Below are 19746 nucleotides of genomic sequence, written 5' to 3'. Positions count from 1 at the left end.
ACAATTTTTGATCGATAATAATCAAATAGTATAATATCCTAAATATAATATTAAAGTTAACTGTGTATATAAATATTAGAGATCATATACATGTACTTTGTTTGTACAAAATTTCAGAATTAAAAAAATTTTAAGAATTGCGAAATCTTTGTCAAATTCGAAAAATAGAGCATTGTTACTTATTACTGTTATTTTATTTTCAATGTTCTAACGAGTTTTTTTTCCTAATCGGTAGTTCTTGGGCCTAAATGTATTTATTTATCTTTTAATCCAATTTCACGCCCCGAAATCGCCTATCCATTTTCGGACTAAAAAAGTGAAATTATGTCGCTAATCGCAACAATCAGCGATATTAAATTTCGCTTGTATGTATAATCTCCTCGTATATTAAATTCGATCGATAGATTTAATGAACTTAGACTGATTAACGAGTCTCTCCGCAGAGATGCGAATTTTTTTATAAGCGTCGCACGCATCGAAAACGTGCGACGTAAACGTCATACGTCAATTAATATAAAACTTAAGTTAATGAATGTACCCACAATTTGTGGGCGGTATCGGGTCTGCAATGCGCTGTTGCTCGTCAAATATTTATGTCTTGTTAAACATTTTTAGGAGAATTCACTTTCTAATTACGATTTTAAAATAATTACTATTTAAATGTCGCTGTCGAGTCATTCCGTTTGTAATTAGATGTTAATCTCTTAAGATATTCGCTTCCATGTTAATCTTTCCTAGCTGGAAACAATAACGACAAAAGAATTTTCAAATATCTCTGCTTTGTTCTTTATACCTTTCTTTATGAAAATAGAAAATCATTCTACGACTAAATAATAAAGGTTTTTTTATTTATTTATTAATTTTACGAAATAGAAATTAAAAACTTCAAAAGACTCGCATCAAATCAATATGATGATATTTAACACGTACATGTTCAAATTATTCTAAAACTTCTACAGATAGATAATTTTCATCAATAATTATTTTATTTTTCCTAATAATTTATTTAGAGGTGCTAAATTAATTTATGTAATTTTATTTATTTATAAATGATGCACTTATTTATGTAAAAAAACAATCCCTTTTCAATTCTGATAAAATCAAATTACTTTGTGTATGTTATGTGAGTGTGTGTGAAATCATATACATTAAATGTATTTCAGTCGAATAATCAATGCTGTCAGTTACTGCCATTTATCGTTTTATCAATGTAATATAAATTATAATAATTCATAGACATTTCAAGGATACCTGGCTACAATTCGTCGTTAAAAGTGTCGCAATTAACACATTCGATTACCTCTTTTATTAATGATATCATTCTAAGTTATTATGTTATATATGAATTTATTTATGTTATATAGTACAGTTGATTATACGTTTAATATATTCTCTAATAAATATTGTCAACAAATTACCTTTGTTGTATAATCAGCATTAAAAAGTAGCTGATTAATATTTTACAATCCCTTCCTTTTATGATGTTATATCCAAGTTTCCATGCAAAAACAGGAATAACAGAAAATTATTAAGGCATGCAAATAAAGTGATTTATAATTGTAGAAAAATTGTTTCAGACAAATATTTGTTCATAGCTTTTATGTTTTAACCAGAAAACTTAATACGTGATTATATCATATGCTTCTCTCTCATATCAAAAACAAAAAAACAAAGAATAAGGTTTGATTCAAATAAACTACTTTTTGTATGAAAAATATAATGTACAATAGTCGCAAAATATATGTTTACTGTAATGAATGCTAGAAAAATACGATTTATACAATGCACACACACATATATACCTTCATTATTTGAAAAAATAATTAGTTCGCTAATTATACTAATTAATTTGCAAAAATATATATATATATATACACATGTAAGATATATATATATATAATATACATATATACATCTCACTTAACAAGAAAATTATGTACAATTATATCACGGTTTATTATATCGAACTCGCTGCCGATCTTGATGACCATAGTACTCGTTACAAATTAATTTACATAGAAACAAATGGAACACAATTATCAGGAAACATATGCTAACCCAGAATAATGTGGGCAAGCCTCCGAGTTGATGTCCATGCTTGTGCAAAGCCATTACTTGGTGATCATGTGCGGGTGCTGAAAAAAAAAAAAAAAAACATAAAAAAACATAGTGATTAAAAGTGAAAATATACGCACTGATTAATAATAAATTTCAATGCTTAAGATATTAATTTTTTTTACTTTTATTATTAAAAAATGAAACTTTTTCATAAGAATAAAAGTTCTTCACACAATCTTTGTAAAATTTTTTATTAAAATAAAGATTCTCTGAATTTATTTGGATGTGAAATTAAATTCTTAACCTACCATCATCTACTTCATGTACATGCAGAGCATTACGAAGATCTTGCATATGTTGATGATCAGACGTTATGTAAAGTATCGCGGTTAGTGGCTTTGTCAACTTTACGGGAAAATTTGTATAAGTCTGGTCGAGAGGAACTGGCGCGTCCAAACAACCGGCATCACATCCGAAATAAACGCTATCACTTTTATCCAAAGCTACTCCTAATATCGCGCGATTATCTTCACCAACCGTTACGGATATATTTACATGTGTTAAATTTCCATAACTTATACGCCTAAAAGTAATATAGTTTAAATAGTTAATTAATTCATTAATAATATTTAGTATTAAAGATATGTCTACATATAAAAGAAATATTTTTGTAGAAATATTTTTTTCATAATCTATTTTCAATTATATTGTGATTTTATATAATTTTTTTTTATGTTTCTTAAATAACAGACATACCTAAACAAATAATCACGATGAAGATATTGAGGATCGATATTAAATTCGAGATGTTGGTTACTGAATCTCAGACTACCGAGACTCAGCACAATTGCTTGTTGTACAGCTGCAGGACCTCCGATCACTAGATGATAACAACCTTGTTTCTCTAATGTTATCAACCATGCCTCGACTATCTCATTCACGGCGTCGATAGTCGAAGTATCTTTCCATAAGCGAGGAGCGTCCCTAAGCAAAAATATAATTATAATACAAAAGAAGAAACAAAGCATCATAATACGTGTAAATTATTTTTAAATGGCAAACACAATTCTTCATCATACTTACAAGGTATGATGACCCCGATAACAACCTTCGTTCATAGCAATGTTTTTCTCGACATCTTGAACACTCCGCGAAACTTGAGATAATACGTAATACATAGTAGAATTAATCTTATGACCATTGATGGCACCGTCAGCCTTAGAATCACTTATCCTTAAACTTGTGTACCAATAACTCTGCCAAAGATTTACATGCTCCTCTCTCAGACGTTGCTGACGCATAATCGCCTTTTTTATAAACTATACAACAAAGAATAACACTACATATATTTTTTTACAAAGAATGATAAATTCAAGAATTCTTCGTTTGCTTACTTCAATTGCTTTCTTTTTAGTCGCATCACGTTCTACGTGATAATGCTCGGACAAGATTGGCTCGCTGTATTGAATACTTGACAGAAATTCCAATTTAATAGAACTGCGAGCTTTCACTTGCACTGTTTTAGGTGGAATCTTGTAAATTATTGATATAACTATTATCTTGTTGGAGTTGGGTGCAGATACGAATCCAGACAAGAAAGAGTACTCATGATTAAATCCATCGACTTGAATTCTATCATTACAAAATAGATGACGATAAATTAAAAAAATGTTGATAAATTTTTATTTAATTATTTATAATAATACTTTGTTTACCTAATGGGTTCTATGTGAGAATTACTCCAATGGATAGATTCCTGTGGCTTCAGTGATATTTCTTGAGAAAGTGAAAATGGATTAGAGAGTTTTACAGTCTGCACCAAAATCCCGTCGAGACTTCTATGTGCATAATATTGAAATTCCATGTGATAACCCTCTCTAAGGCACTGATACTTATAAACAATCCCATTTGTAAAATGAACAACGGTTGCTTCTCGATAAAAACTGTCTTTTGGTATAGGATGTGTGATTAGTGGTTGCCACTGTATAGGCAGTAAAAGTGCTCTTCTATGTTTAATATACAACCAGGCTTCTGGAGAAATGGGAACTCCGAAAATACCATTGCCAATATATGGCAAATAAGAATGTTCATTCTTCTTAGGTGGATTGTGCAGAATATTTGCATTATATTCAACAGCATCAAAGTAGAAACTAGCCAATCTCTCATTCATGCAACGATCTTCAAATGCTGTGGAAAAGTATTAGCATTTCTGTAACAATTACTATAGAAAGACTTACAGTGATTCTGTTTTATAATATACTAGAATTTAAAATATATTTTAAATAGCTTATATACAAATTTGGATTCGATAAAATACATTATAAAAATTTCAATTTATTTTAATCTACTTTTGATTACTGACTAATAGTCCTTGAATATTTTAAGAGGTTTTTAAAGAAACTTGAGACTGTTATAATTCTTTGATGTTCATCAGACCGAAACTGACGAATTACTCACCTTCTATAGGCTCCCTGGTGGAGGAAAAGAGCCATTGCGCAAAGGGTGGGCCAAAATACAGCAGCAGACCGCTACATATCAAGACAATCAGGAGGATCTTACGGTACGAATAATTGCCATCCAGAACACGACGCACGCGCTTGCCGAACTCGCGGCCATCCAGCACACCGGCAGCCCTCATCATCGCGAGAGTGTTCGTGCGCCGGTGAAACGCGTATGCCCGAATACTTTCGCACCCGTCGTCCAACCAACAATCAAGGACATAACCTTACCGCCAAGAGAAAGTACTTGCATGAATCATCGATGAAGGATCCGTTTTCGTCCTATTGTTTTCTCACGCGGTTCCGCATGCACTCAGAACATCAGTATGCATTATCAGAGAAGTCCTACGTCTTACATGTCATATACATATAAATTATAAACAAACGCCGGTGTAGTCAGGTGCAATCAGGTAGTCACCCACATCAGCTGCAATCAGCTGTGAATGGACAACGTCACGAACCTACAGATCGCGCTTACTTCGCATTTCAAAGCCGGCGTTAACTGGCGCTAATTTTGCATTGCACTTCTTCGATAAGTAAAAAGACAATTTATTTCTTGCCGAAATTAATAATTATCTAGCTGAAGATTTGTTTATGGATTTTTATATAACAGCCTTAAATGAAAATACATTTGTTTACTTAATTTACTTGTGTGTTACTTTATTTAATTTATCATTTTATTGTTTCATTCATATAATTTTGAGTCCATATTTTGTTCCGTATGCATAGATATATGTATTACGATTCGTTATCGAGAAGGCAGCAAACTATCACAATGCGTTTCACAGAAAAGATGACTAATTATTTCACGATACAATATCGCGGATAAACACACTGTAAATCATGCAAAATTTTGATATTAATTGTATTTTCTATTTACATCAAAATTCAAAAAATTCTCATTTGCGAAATATAAATAACTCACATTCCTTTTCATTCTGACAAATGCGATTCAACTGAGTTTTTTATAATATCTGCATAAATTTGAGACTGTGTTTTTTAAGTTTCGTAACTTATATTAAAAGTGTGAGATTTATAAATTTGTATGTACGATAACTTAAAAAACTCTGCTTTCCTTTTAGGAGATACAGTCGGTAGGAAACGTCGTTCTATCCTTCTCGACATTCAATGAATTAACAAAGATAAAAAAACATTTATGTCGATTGTGTCTCCTAAAAGAAAAGCAACCTTCTGTCTCCAAAATTTAAGCAAGAGTCATTATCCGAGTATAAAATATTCGCATAACTTTAGGTCGCATAACTTCACTTGTGTGAAAATGGAAAGCAATTTTGGAACAACAGTCTGCGGAATTAGTCGGAAATATATTTTGGAAGATCGAACTTACAATTAATGGAGCGGGGGCGACGAAGCGCGACGCGTCGGCCCTGCCCACTGACTGGTCGCGGCGCAACCTGAAAAATCGAACACATCCAGTACGACTCGGTGCGAGTGAGTGCGAGTGCGTTCAGTAAGCATGCAATTGCACACAATTGACAATTAACAGCTGTAACCTCGTCATCGAGGGTACCATAAGTCGTTAGTTGTTACGACGGCGCGGCATTACGACGGCGATGGCGACGACGATGATGACAACATCATTCAACGTCGGGCATTGACAACAGTTAGCCATCGACGACAGCTCCGAAGGGCCAACTGCCGTCGCGATCAAAACATTGATTGTCGACGTCGACACCCGCCGACACTCAACGTCCCTGAACTCCTCGATGTTTTGCGTGCTCTCACCGACTCCCGGGGGATACATAACTATACTGAATGTATAATTAGGCGAGTTAGAAAGCGAGCTTAGCGAGCATGTCTCGTTGCAGCGAAAAGTGCCTTCTGCACTCTGGAGCGCACACCGTGGATTGAGGAGTACGCGCGCACACACAGCCTAGTAATTGTTCATTATCTGAATATCGTGCAATATTTTTTAATCGAGGCTGGAGAGTATACGTCAAATAGTAAAAAATTTGGAAGATACATGATTAGATAAAGGCGAAGAATACAGATTTTTAATTATGATCTTGCTAATTGTACTAATATGAGTCGAAAGAACTCGATATACGTGTCAAAGACAACAAGGAGACATCTGTGTGTTAAAAAATTAAGTTTATTATTTGAGTTTTGTTATATGTATTCCAAGGATTGTGGTAATTTATATCGTGAGAAAATGTAGCTTTTGATAGTCACTTTTCAATCTCGATTAACAAAGTTTTAAATATCTATCATTAATATTTTATTGTAACAATTTATTAATTATTATTGATGATAATATCTCATAATTTATTAATGTTTCATGGTAATTTATTAATGTTTCATGGTATTTATTTATAAATATGCTTATAAGTATGCTCTACTTACTATTATACAAGAAAATATTCTTTGGTTTAATATTCTCTTCTCAGTATATATTGTCTTATCAGTTAATATTTTCTTATCAATATGTTAATTGCTATATTGTACTATTTTAAACTTGGATTATCAATTTTTTAGTTCATTCAGTTTTACTAATGTCAAGTACGTGGTAAATATCTGACGATGTATATGAATTATCAATGCACGAAAAATTGGCAAAATGCAAGTGATGGTGATAACTGAAGATTCATTCTGAAATATTATACTTATTTGAAAAAGGACCAATATAGAATACAGACAATATGTTTGGTTGTCCTAGAGAGGCTGTACGCGTTAAAGTCAAGGTATGTATAGTCAATTAGAAATTTCCTTTATTCTAATAAAATAATAAAAGATCTTTATCTACAGACTTACAGACACTGAACTTAAACTGGAACAACACATTACATAATAACTATACTGACAAAGAGCTTGTCACAACTGTTCAGAACGGATTTGATTCTGCTTGAACAGTCATGAATACTTACAAGCTCTTTATAAGTATTCCAGATTTTGCCTGATAATAAAACAGATTTCTAAAGTCGTTTTGAGATGAAAATTCTAATATCAAAAAGAATGTAATGATTTTTAAATGAGAAATATGTTAAACTAACCAATCAAATTGTTCGAAATATAAGTACTTCCCTGTATTCTGTAACTTGTTATGCAATTATTATGTGCTTATCGATAGTTGTGCAGATATTTTTTATAGTAAAAAAGCTGCACAACTGTGAACACATAACGACTGTATATCGAATACAGGTCTGGTTCATTATGCAGCAATGAATGCCATTTATTTATTCTTCATATAATAACTTTGGTTTATATTATATTTCATTGTTCATATGGTTTTTATTCTGCTATGATTACTATTGAAATATTCAATTATATTAATTAGTAATTAATATAATAAAATATACTAGTAATTAATATAATAAAATGCAAAAAAAAATAATTACAAGTGATATATACAGAATTACCAAAATAAAAAATAGGATTGATTGATAGCATCTTTATTATGCAATGTACTATGTGTGAACTGCATATATTATGTGTGATTGTCGAACAATTGAATTGGTTAACTTCAGTATTGTTTAAAAATCATTAGCCTTGACATTTTAATATTGGGATTCATTTCAAAATAATCTCAAAAGTTCATCACATTTATCACACAAAATCTAGAATATCTTACCTATCATATGTTTAATATAATTATATTATATAAAATTACAGATTGTTGTAATAGTACCATTGATATAATGAATTAATTTTGATATAGTTAAAATTATATATCATGTATGGCTATATACAATTTTCTGTTTTTATGAATATCTACTTTAAACATGGAATTAATGATGAATAATGACGGAATCTTTTAATCCTTTTTTTTTTCAGAAATGTGAAACTAGACATCAACCGGAATACCGTAAGTTTAGCGTGGATCCTCAGATAACATCAATAGAAGTATTGCAAAGTATTCTCATAAAGGCTTTTGACATAAAAGGGTAAGTTATATTAATAATAATAAAATCTAATATGATTTGTGTGTGAATGTCGAATTATATTTGAATGCAATCGTTTGAATATCGAAAATGATACAATTTTTTCAAAAAATGCAATGCGACGTCAAAATGCGTTTACGTTTTTCTTAATTCATGTAAAAAAGTGTCATAATAAATAAAAAAATTACTACATCTTTTTACTCATTTCTAATAAATGGCATCAAATTTCGATAATAAAAGCTATATGCTTATCGGCACTTTTTGACGTGAAGTAAATAGTGTGATCACACTGCACTTAACAGTTTAAGGTGCATTTTGCGCTTCTAACACTTGTAAGCATCATTTGTCCTTGTTTAATATTTGATAGACAACAAAAATAAACTAATGCCTATAGTATATGAAAAGAAAATGCATTCATAGTAAACAGGGTGTTTGATAATTCTGCCAACAACATGGATAGATAGAGCGAACTAAGTTGAAAAATCCTCTACCATTTTGCAATTTTCACAATAAATTTAACAAGATATTAATTAATTACTAAAAATTGCCGAATATGTCTTCAATCAATTTTCTCAAATCAAATTTTTTATCAACTTTACAGAAAAATTGCAAGAGACAAAAATTGTTAATTTTCTTCTAATAAAACTCTAAGAATTTTTTCAAAATTTTTTATCACTTTTTTAGTACTGCATTTTTTTATTGGCAACTATTTTTATCAACAAGAAAATACGGTATTAAAAAATTCTGAAAAAATTCTGGAAAAGTTCTCAGAATTTTAGAGAAAATAAATAATTTTTCTCTCGCTTTTCTAAAATTGATAGTATTTGAGTAAAAAATTATTGAAGACATTCAGCGATTTTTGATAATATCTTGTTCACTATTGCGAAAATTGCAAAATGGTAGAAAATTTTTCGACTTAGTTTAATCAGCTCTCTATCTGCCCACGAGCGTTGTCGGCACAATTATCAAACATTCATATACGTTATATTTATCAAATAAATTAAGATCTTTAGATCGAAAAAGATACAATTCTCATTAATGTATAAATTGATTTGTATTGAAATACAATATTCTAATTTTAACATATAATTTTTTCTTTTTTTTTTATTCATAATAATATAATTAGATTGATATATGTACATGTGCTATTTTTTATCAGTCAAATCATCATGTAACGACGATAAAACATCACAAAAGAATTACTCGAAACAAATATTTTTATCGAGCATACCATAAAATATTAAACCGAATACTGTAAAAATTGCTTGCGTGCCGTAGGGAATTCACCGTTTCGTATCGAGCGATCGATGACTATGGGTCAGAAACGTATCTCTTCCTACTCTCAGACTGGGATTTGGATGCCGCGTTTATTAGGTGACTTAATTAATTAATTTTTATCAAGTGAATTGATTAATTAAATTTAATAGATAATAATTTAATAAATAATAAAACACATAATTTATTCTATATTATAAGCATTTTAGTATAACATGTTATTTTTTCAGTGCATCGGAGCCATATCTCTATCTGCAGGTGAATCTAAAACCCTTCGGTGAAACTGGAGACTGCGAGTGCTACTGGGAGCAAAATGCGCAGGAAGTTTTGACACGTCAGCAGGAGACCGGGTTTCCTTACAGAACACCTAAGTTGCCCGGTCTCATAATGAATAAAGTAAGTGCCGTGTCGCGTCAGTGATGATCAGCAGTAAGGCAACATTGAAGGTTTCACAAACGCTTAGTACTTCTGGAGAAATGTCAAAAAGGCAAAACACAAAAATTTATTAATTTCTCTTAAGTTATATTTTTCATTTGAGAATCACTGTTTTAATTAGTTTAGTTTTTTAATTGATTTTCATTTTTTTTCATATTTCTTAAATTATTAATCCTCCTTAATTTTTTATATATTATTTTTATTGTATTTTATTATTTTTTATGTTATTTCTTTATATTTTCATTATTATTACAGTTATCAGGTGTATCCAATTTCGCGTTTAATCTTTCGTCACAGATGGAAAGGACACTGAATATGGTGCAACGTGCATTAGGCAACTTGGGCGATGAGTCGTCTCATCAACAAAATGTTCAACCTCCAAGACCACCTTTGACGGATGCTGAGTTTCGTCGATTTCTGGATCCGATCGGCCAAGTAGTGCACTCCAAGGAATTAAGGGCAGTTATTTACTTCGGCGGAATTGAACCTAGTTTACGCAAGGTAGTCTGGAAACATATCTTGAACGTGTACCCAGAGGGGATGTCGGGTCGCGAACGAATGGATTACATGAAGAAAAAGGCGCAGGAATACCAAAATCTGCGCGAGCGATGGCGAGTGCTGGTACAAAAAGGACAGAACATCGGTGATCTTGGCTACGTCACTGGTATGGTAAGGAAGGATGTCCTCAGAACGGACAGACATCACAAGTTTTACGGTGGTTCGGACGACAATCAGAACACGGCGAGTCTCTTTAATATTCTGACGACGTATGCCTTAAATCACCCAAGTGTAAGTTACTGCCAGGGTATGAGCGATTTGGCTTCACCTCTTCTCGTTACGATGCGGGATGAGGCGCAGGCTTACATCTGTCTCTGTGCCCTTATGAGAAGATTGAAGGATAACTTCATGCTTGATGGTATCGCTATGACTACCAAATTCGCTCATCTTGCAGAAGGTAGATCACTATTTAAAATGTCTTGCAATTTATTTTCTCTAAGTTTCATTCTTGTTCTATAATTTACATTTTCATTTTAATATATTCCCATCTTTATAATACTTTTTGATAATGCCATTATATTGATATTAAATTATATTTCCTTACAGGTCTTCAACATTATGATCCTGATTTCTATGCATATTTAAAATCGCATCAGGCGGACGATCTACTTTTTTGTTATCGTTGGCTATTATTAGAAATGAAACGTGAGTTTGCGTTGGACGACGCACTTCGAATGCTCGAGGTTCTATGGGCAGCTTTACCAGCGTCACCGCCGACTAATGAACTGAGTCTTGCCGAAGTGCCTTTTCCGCCAGCATCGCCACCGCCGAGTCCAAATGTGAAGCACATCCGCGAGAACGCGTATACTAAGGTCTGCGCTATTAGACGACAAAGTTCCTCAGCCAGTATTGCCGCTAGCGTGAGGCGAAAGGCCTTCAGTACCGAAGAACCGAGTTTGAAATCATCTACTGAGGTTAACGGAGAAACGAAAAGGTTTCTTGTTTACATAATTGTGTTTGTACTTAAAATCAGTTTTCGAAACTTTGCTTTTCAGATAAAATATGAAATTTAAACAAAATAGAAGAGGTCCAAAAGAAATACAAAAAATGAAAAATATTTATAGACAAACAATAATTTTCCGATTCTTTTTTTTTGCATTGTTAATTAAAGTTTATTTAATAAATGGCAATTTTTATTTTTCTAATCAAATGCCTATTTTCAGATCCAACTCACCGTATGAAGCATTCTCCGATTCAGAAAATGATTTAACCAGCACGAAAAATAGAAGAAATAATGAATCGACAGAAAAGTGCCTAAGTACTGATTCTCTTCCAGTTAAATCGAAACGCGCAAATCTTTTGGAATTGAAAGAAAGACTGAGTACTCCTAACAAAGAACAGACTAAAAACAGTGAACAAAATGATAATTCTGGTGAAAAGAAATGTGCGCGAGTGGTAAAGAATTTAAATGAGTTCTTAAATTTCACCAGTCTCAATCGTAGTAAAGTCACGCCCAGCGACGCCGAACCTGAACTCAGGTAATTACTTTCGCAGAAAATATGTATTTGTAGCTCAAGATATTCTTGCACATGTGTCATAAAATTAAAGCGATTCAAAATTATTACACTTCATCATCGTAGACGTGTCTCGAGCGAAAGCGGCGTCATCAGAGTGTTGAGAGATGAACCGAGCTCGCCAGACGATCCCACAGATTTTTTCCCGATGACTACGTCGATGACTAGAGAATTAAGACTAGAATTGGAATCGTTAGACCGACAAGTATTTGGACCTTCACCGCCTAGTGAGCTACAATGCGATTGTGTGCTTTCAAAAAGAGAAAGTGATTTACCAGAGAGTGAGACAGAAACAGAATTGGCGAGATGCAGTCCAGCGGCGGATGTGTTCGTTTGGGAAAATCCTTTACACACGTTACAACAAAAGCATCACCCCACGACTCCGGATGAGCAGGCGGAATTGGAATACGACGGCGAAATTTTGGAGGATCAGAATGGCGTGAAATCCGTTACACCGATTAGGTTGCTCAAACGTACTACTAGGTACACATTTTCATTTACAAAGATTTATAGATTTGAAAATCTTAATGAGAGCAAAATTTATAAGAATTTACAAACTTCTGTTAAAAGTTGAGCTCGAAAAAAACATTTCTAAATTAAAAGTATCTTTGAGATTTTATTTTCTAATAAATTTTATCTATCTTCTTTACTTTTTTTAATATAATGCTTTCAAAGTATCGATGAAAAATATCTTTATTCATTTTATATTTATATATCTCCTTTATACTCCTTTCACTGAAGTAATAAATACATGATAAAATTCTATTATTGTAACTATACAGAATAATTCATATTTCTCCATAAATTTGCAAAGTCAAAGATTCTATCGGCATCTTTAAAATTTCAAAGAAATTTTAGTACCTAATTATAGAAAAATGTGTTTCTCTATATTATTTTTATTGAAACGCTTCGTTTATCTTTCAGATCTGAATCGGCATCAGATAGCGAAGGAACTGAGAGTTGGCATCAGAACCCATCTATACCAGAAAGTCCAACAAAACAACAACAACAACAACAACAACAACAACAACAACAACAACAATCTGTACAAGAGCAATGCGAAGAAGTGACAGAGTTGACTAATCTTATACCTGCAGGAACAAGCGAGGACCAACTGGGCGAAAACTCATTGCCGCCACCACACGAATTCGGTGGCGGCAATCCCTTTTTAATGTTCCTGTGCATCACTCTTCTGCTGCAACATCGGGATTTTGTTATGCGCAATCAAATGGATTATAACGAAATGGCGATGCATTTTGACAAGATGGTTCGCCGTCACAATGTGATCCGTGTACTTAATCAGGCGCGGCAACTATTTGCCGGTTATCTCAGGAGACATTCTGTCGCTTCGTCCTCTTCAACCGGTTTGACTTCTGCCAGCAAGGCGGACTGCGTGAACGTGTAACTCAACTTTAAAAAAACGTCAAATTATAATTTGAGATTTCAGAATTATTTCATTTAAAATAAATAAGATTCAAACGGCATATATCATGGATATTATGTTGTCGAAAATGTTAAAATTCAGAAGACTTAAGAGGAGTAATTCTGTTGGTGCTCTTCCGCGCTCCCAACATACGTGCAACATTTATGACATTCGTTATACATCGTTATTCACAGTTGTATCGCACGAGGAGTGTTTCTGATTAACCATTCTTTCCTTCGTATTTCTTTTTCTTTTGGTATATAATAAAATAGATTTTTTTCAATAAAATAATTGAATTAAAATTATCTAAATCCAAACAACGAATAAGTGACCAATGCAAAAGCAATAAAAGCAACGTATTTACAATTATATATAGAAATTTTAGAACTTTTTCCATAAAAACAATTTTTCAAGATAAATCGAATAAAGAAGAAAAGACGATTGATCAGAGACAAAACCACCTAGGCCCGTACTTATTAGCAGTTAAGATTCGTTGGGAAAGTTAGGGATACAACGATCTGAAGCGCTTTAGTTAATTCGCGAACGACATGCGTAGCCTCGTTCGCTCACGCACGTTATCATTCCATCGCGACGTAATGCACTCCATCATCCGCACGCATTGACGAATCCTCTTTCGCTGTACCTCGAGATAGAATTAAGCCCTTAGCTTAATGCATTCGAGCGACGACGGCGTTGCGCGTTCTCGAATGCGTTAAATTTGTAAAATATATCTATATCTATCCTAGCAGCTGAGTTTTACTTTGTTCTCAAATAGTACGTTTGAGAAACGACAATAAAGTGCATTTAATTTTATCGCTGATTATAAACCTTTTGTATCATTGAATCTACACCCGCTATTCAAATTACAAAAATATTTTAAGATAGTCTTCTGATAACAAGTGTGTAAAAAAGTTTCGTTCGTTGAATAATTAAATGCGCTTAAATCTATAGTAATATCTACACCATTTAAACAATGTTAAATTGCTGAAGGCATATATCTCGTAAAAAATAATTTTTTTATTAATTAATGATATTTTATGATATATAGGACATATAATAATTAGTAAACAAGTTTAAAATTTATTTTTTTATAGTTACATCTCTTCTATATTTATTTTTAAAATATGAATTCTTTTATTTATGAAGTGTATATTTTATCTTGTTTGTAGTTAAAAATATATAATATCTACATATATTATGTACAATACCAATGAAATATCATCTATAATGGTAGAAAATTAAAAGGCCACTAGTGCATTAATAATACTTTTCCACTTGTAAAAGTAAGATGAATTCAATATTTGCAGTAATATCTAAATATATATAACAAGTAATATCCTATTATACTATTCAAATATGAATAAATTTTACAAACATTTTTTGTTAATGAAAGATTGTAATTTTTCTCAAATAGTCAATTTTAACTTTGTCAAAAATTAAAAAGGTTATAAAATTAGGATAATTATTTATTAAATATCCAAATATGATAAATTTGTATTATAATTATTATAAATTTCATTCAATTTAAAAATATATCGTTTCTATTTTTGTTTTATTTATAGTACATACAATGCAGAACATACAAGCGTTACGTGTACAAGATCGAGTCAATAAGACAAAGATTTAATACAAAAAGTGCATGTACATATATTAAGATGCATTCCATTTCATGCATAATTCGCATGATGTGCCTTTTTATATATTTTTTTTTAAATTTAGTGAACACAAAGATAAAGTAATTCATCATGCAATGAAACAGAACGCTCTCCACAGAGCATGCATACGTGACTCTACTGCATGCGCGGTTCACTACATTATACATATGTGATATGATTCAGATTATCATAACCTCAATACTCGTGACAAATTTCATCATCCGGTGATCTTTTACAAAGAAAAAAAAAATTCTACGATTAATCTTTCAGTCCGTGAGGATAATTATGTTTATGATTCCATTACTATGATTCATTTTAATGTACTCGTATTACAATTGAGAAATATTGAGAAATTTCCACTTTCAAGAAATCGCGCCTGCGACTTGCAAGCGCACTGCGCATTCTCAATAGTCTCAGTTCCGATCGCGCTTGCGCTTACAAATTGCAATCAGTCGTAATTTGTCGTAATTTCATTTCATGTGTTCTCGCACATCTGACCGCGTGATTCTCAATTTCTCGCACATTCTCACATGCGCCGTTCGACTGCTCTGATCCAGCGTGCGTTGTGAAACAATCACATCATTATTGCGTCATGTGAGTAAATTGCAGTAAAATTATTTTCTTCGTGATCCCTTGGAACCTTCAAAATTTCATCGTGAAACATTTCCATGTAAACGGGAATTCAACGTCATGATGACAACATACATATGACGTAGAAATAACGTGTTTCTGTTTTGTCCATGCAGAACTGTCAGAAAACCGCAGGAAACGCGAAAAAACGAGAATTAAAAGAACAAGATGTTGGTAGCGAAGATCTGTCGGGCTGGGGTTTCGCCAGGTTTGGCGTCACTCGTCCGAACTCCGATCGTCCCGACGACGCCGCAATTCTCCAAGGGTCAGATCGCGAGATTATTCGTCAGCGATGGACGTAGCTCTTACACGAGAACTGCAAGGAGGAGAGCCACTGTGGTGGAGCAAGCGACGGCCCCAGCTGGCGAAACAGGTAAGACGAATATTTTTATTAGATTTTATCAAGTGATAATTGATTGCCATGTATATGTACATAGTATCGGCGAACTTGAAAGAAATCCTTGAGAATTAGCTCCTTAGGATTATATTAGCTACATTTATATAGTTCTATTTTGTGAGACTATGTTGTTGTTTTGTAGCATTTAATGTTGGGAAAGCAGCAGTCGCTGGAGGAGCACTGATGGGGTTAGGTGGTCTTTGTTATTATGGATTAGGTCTTTCTTCACAAACGGGTGCCATAGATCATGCACAGTAAGTAACTTGTTTTTTTTCTAATGGATAATTTCTACAATAAGTTATTACCTAAATTTTAAGTCTTGAATTATATAAGACATTAATCGATCACAGTCGAATGTGAGAATATTATGATTGATCAATTTTTTAAGATTTAAAGCTTAGTTAGATAATAAGATATTGTAGAAAACCCATAATAGTGAATTGGTTTGCACTACGTTGAATTAATGCACATTAAGCCCATTCTACAGTAGTCTTTTCATATTTAACAATAATGGATCAATTCTTATAATTATATATAATCATTTACAACTATGATTATGTAATTGTAGAATGAATTTTAAGGACTGCTTTATATGCAGTATCTAAATACAGCGACGTAATTTAATCAATTTTGATAATGAAATAATACATATAGAGTGAATGTTAATATATCTCTGTACTCTTTTATCATGAGAAGTGAGTTATTGACTGTACTTCTTTTCAGTTTATTTGAAAGATTTTATAAATTCAAAGAAAGAATTTAAAAAAGTAAATTCTTTTTGAGTTTATAATGACCATCTGTGCTATTTCAGCATGTATGTGCAATCTAAGCGACAGCCATTTATGCTGCACCATTTAGAATAGTTTAGATGCTGCAGTCGATAACTCATTTTCTATAATAAAAGATATAGACATGCATTAATATTCATCCTATATATGTGTGATGTATTCTATTAAATAACATGATAATATAATATTTAATTGTATTTAATTGTAAATATTTATATGCTTTTACATTTAACTAATTTCACGTATAATATAATGATTTTAGTGCATTAATCTAGTGTAATACAAGTGACTGAATTTGCTATAAAAGTTCTTAATCGTTTTGATACAATTTTCAAATGTATATGCATAGAATTTTTTACTATTTGTACTCAGAGTTTAAACAGCAGTTTATTTGTATCATAAAGGATCCTGCACATTTCTTATGGATTTTGGTTCTCGATCAAATCTTTTCATATTTTGGGAAATTGTAGTTCCAGACTAAGATTCTAATTAAAAGTATCAATGGGCGCGACCTCCTAAAATATAAATATTATAAAAAAGTTCATCTAGGTATTTTTTTCAAACTGTAGGATCATGTGAGATCGAGATATTTATATCGCCCAATATCCGAAATAATAAAATTAACTAAGTTTGAACAATTATATCTCGAAAATTGTTAATTTTAGAAGATCGCGCCCATTGACACTTTTAATCAGGACACTTGGAACTACAATTTCCCAAAATATGAGAAGATTTGACCGAAAATCAAAATCCATAAGAAACGTGCTTTCTATTCTATTAATTGAATTCTAATTGAATTCAACTTGGCAAGATAAAATAAAACCTAGAATTATTTTTTTCCACACAGCTTATGGCCGCAATACGTTAAAGACAGAGTGAAGTCCACTTACACATACTTTGGTGCGTCCATTGCGGCTAGCGCAGCGTCTGCGGCTATGTGCCTACGTTCTCCTGTTGTAATGAACATGATAATGCGTCAGGGATGGGTCGCTATAGGTGTATCATTGGCTGCAATGATTGGCAGTGGCATGATTGTACAAGGACTTCCATATAAGGAAGGATTCAATAGCAAACATATGGCTTGGCTAGTACATACTGGAATTTTGGGCGCCGTTGTAGCACCGTTGACTCTTTTGGGTGGACCATTGGTTATTCGAGCTGCTTGGTACACCGCTGGGATAGTCGGTGGTTTATCAGCGATTGCCGTTTGTGCGCCCAGCGACAAGTTTCTGGCAATGGGCGGTCCGCTTGCTATTGGTTTAGGCGTAGTGTTTGCCAGCTCGCTTGGTTCTATGTTCCTTCCACCTACGACTGCTCTTGGATCCGGATTATATTCTGTAGCTCTTTATGGCGGTCTCCTACTATTTTCCGGATTCTTGCTCTACGACACGCAAAAAATCATCAAACAAGCGGAAACTTATCCAATGTACAATATTCATGATAGGCCATACGATCCAATAAATAAGTAAGTAATCAGAAAAAGTAATCCTGAATAGGAAAGATTGTTATTAAATAAAATGTTGATTTTTCTCATCTCATAGAAAAATTTAATAATGTGTTTCAAAGAAATTATAATGTTTGTGAGTAATGAATATTTTACAGTATTTCTTTTTTAAATATTAAACACAAGAGGAATTATCTGGTGTTACCCAGGTAATAGTGTCAGGAATTTTGACAGACTTTGCGCTTTTTACAGGCTGTACTTAAGCGAAAAAAAAAACGATATATATTCGGCCGTTTTAGCCATTGGTCCATAGTTTCGAAGAAATCGATTTTTAAATAATTATTATAATCTGAAAAATAACTGTATAAGAAAATATCAGTATCTTTATAATAATAATAATATGTTATAATAGAAAACTAATTTGTGCAAAGAACTGTCGACGCGAGAGAATGTCATTAAAAATCATTCGATAATTCATTATCAATTGTCATCTCCAGTTTTCGCACTGATGATAAAATATACTTGATTCTCATCAAAATTGATTTCTGAAAGAAGTTATTTCCATAATGTTAATCAAATCTGCTTTCCTCTAGATATTAGAAAAAGTTATCTTGTCTACAACAAAAATTTATTCGAAAGGTATTCACAATGCAATAAATATTTATTTTTTTCTTGTTTTCATGATTAACATCATCCCGTACAATATATGTTTATAAAACACAATTAGTTTTCTATTATTATTAATAAATCGATTAATATTAATGAAAAGAAGATTACAAACATATTTACTTGTTTCTAATCACAATTTCCAATTTCTAATTTCAGAAACTGTAACAGTTTTCATTACAATCTTATTTATGTGTTCATGTGAATAACAATGACGATGATAATAATAAATATTTCATAAATGAGTGTTTAATTATCTATAATATTAATTTATAATTTCATGAAATTTCATTACAATCAAAAAATAATTAAAATGAATAAAATTAAATTAAAATGAAATTTATAAAGATACTGATATTTTCCTATACAGTACGTTTTTCAAATTATTACAATAATTATTTAAAAAAATCGATTTCTTCGAAATTATAGGCCAATGAAACGCTCGGATACGTATCGTTTTTTTTTCGCTTAAGAACACCTGTAAAAAGCACATTAAAATCTCCGACATC

At 32.1% G+C, this 19746-nt stretch overlaps 3 protein-coding genes across 5 annotated transcripts in view; 2 read left to right on the top strand and 1 right to left on the bottom strand.

The window, feature by feature from the left end:
- Nucleotides 1–1947: 1947 nt before the first annotated feature.
- Nucleotides 1948–4951, bottom strand: LOC108684919 (uncharacterized protein KIAA2013 homolog). The gene is made up of 7 exons (XM_018189463.1): nt 4516–4951; nt 3774–4245; nt 3453–3690; nt 3142–3377; nt 2815–3042; nt 2367–2641; nt 1948–2135 (listed from the first exon to the last, which is right to left on the bottom strand). Exons 1-7 carry the CDS (start codon nt 4697–4699, stop codon nt 1948–1950), a joined length of 1821 nt encoding a protein of 606 aa, XP_018044952.1. The 5' UTR covers nt 4700–4951.
- A 1439-nt stretch (nt 4952–6390) lies between these two features.
- LOC108684892 (TBC1 domain family member 25) lies at nt 6391–13860 on the top strand. 3 transcript variants are annotated; one of them, XM_018189424.1, is made up of 10 exons: nt 6391–6450; nt 7050–7255; nt 8346–8455; nt 9731–9826; nt 9958–10123; nt 10418–11117; nt 11267–11654; nt 11884–12198; nt 12301–12717; nt 13159–13639. In XM_018189424.1, exons 2-10 carry the CDS (start codon nt 7214–7216, stop codon nt 13637–13639), a joined length of 2715 nt encoding a protein of 904 aa, XP_018044913.1. In that variant the 5' UTR covers nt 6391–6450; nt 7050–7213. The 3 variants fall into 3 exon arrangements, with proteins under 3 accessions (XP_018044913.1, XP_018044914.1, XP_018044915.1); XM_018189425.1 differs by lacking the exon at nt 6391–6450 and having other exon boundaries at nt 7214–7255; nt 13159–13860; XM_018189426.1 differs by lacking the exon at nt 6391–6450 and having other exon boundaries at nt 7214–7255; nt 10460–11117.
- A 1885-nt stretch (nt 13861–15745) lies between these two features.
- The window catches only part of LOC108684976, a 29669-nt gene continuing 25668 nt past the window's right edge, over nt 15746–19746 (top strand). Inside the window, exons 1-4 of the mRNA XM_018189555.1 lie at nt 15746–15906; nt 16059–16315; nt 16482–16593; nt 17975–18592. Of these exons, the coding sequence (XP_018045044.1) occupies nt 16111–16315; nt 16482–16593; nt 17975–18592 (935 nt within the window). The 5' untranslated portion in view covers nt 15746–15906; nt 16059–16110. The remainder of the gene's footprint in view (nt 15907–16058; nt 16316–16481; nt 16594–17974; nt 18593–19746) is intronic.

Source organism: Atta colombica, unplaced genomic scaffold (assembly GCF_001594045.1).
Source record: "Atta colombica isolate Treedump-2 unplaced genomic scaffold, Acol1.0 scaffold141, whole genome shotgun sequence".
In the NCBI taxonomy this organism is placed as follows: Eukaryota; Metazoa; Arthropoda; class Insecta; order Hymenoptera; family Formicidae; genus Atta; species Atta colombica.
This window is presented reverse-complemented; position numbering and strand designations above follow the sequence as displayed.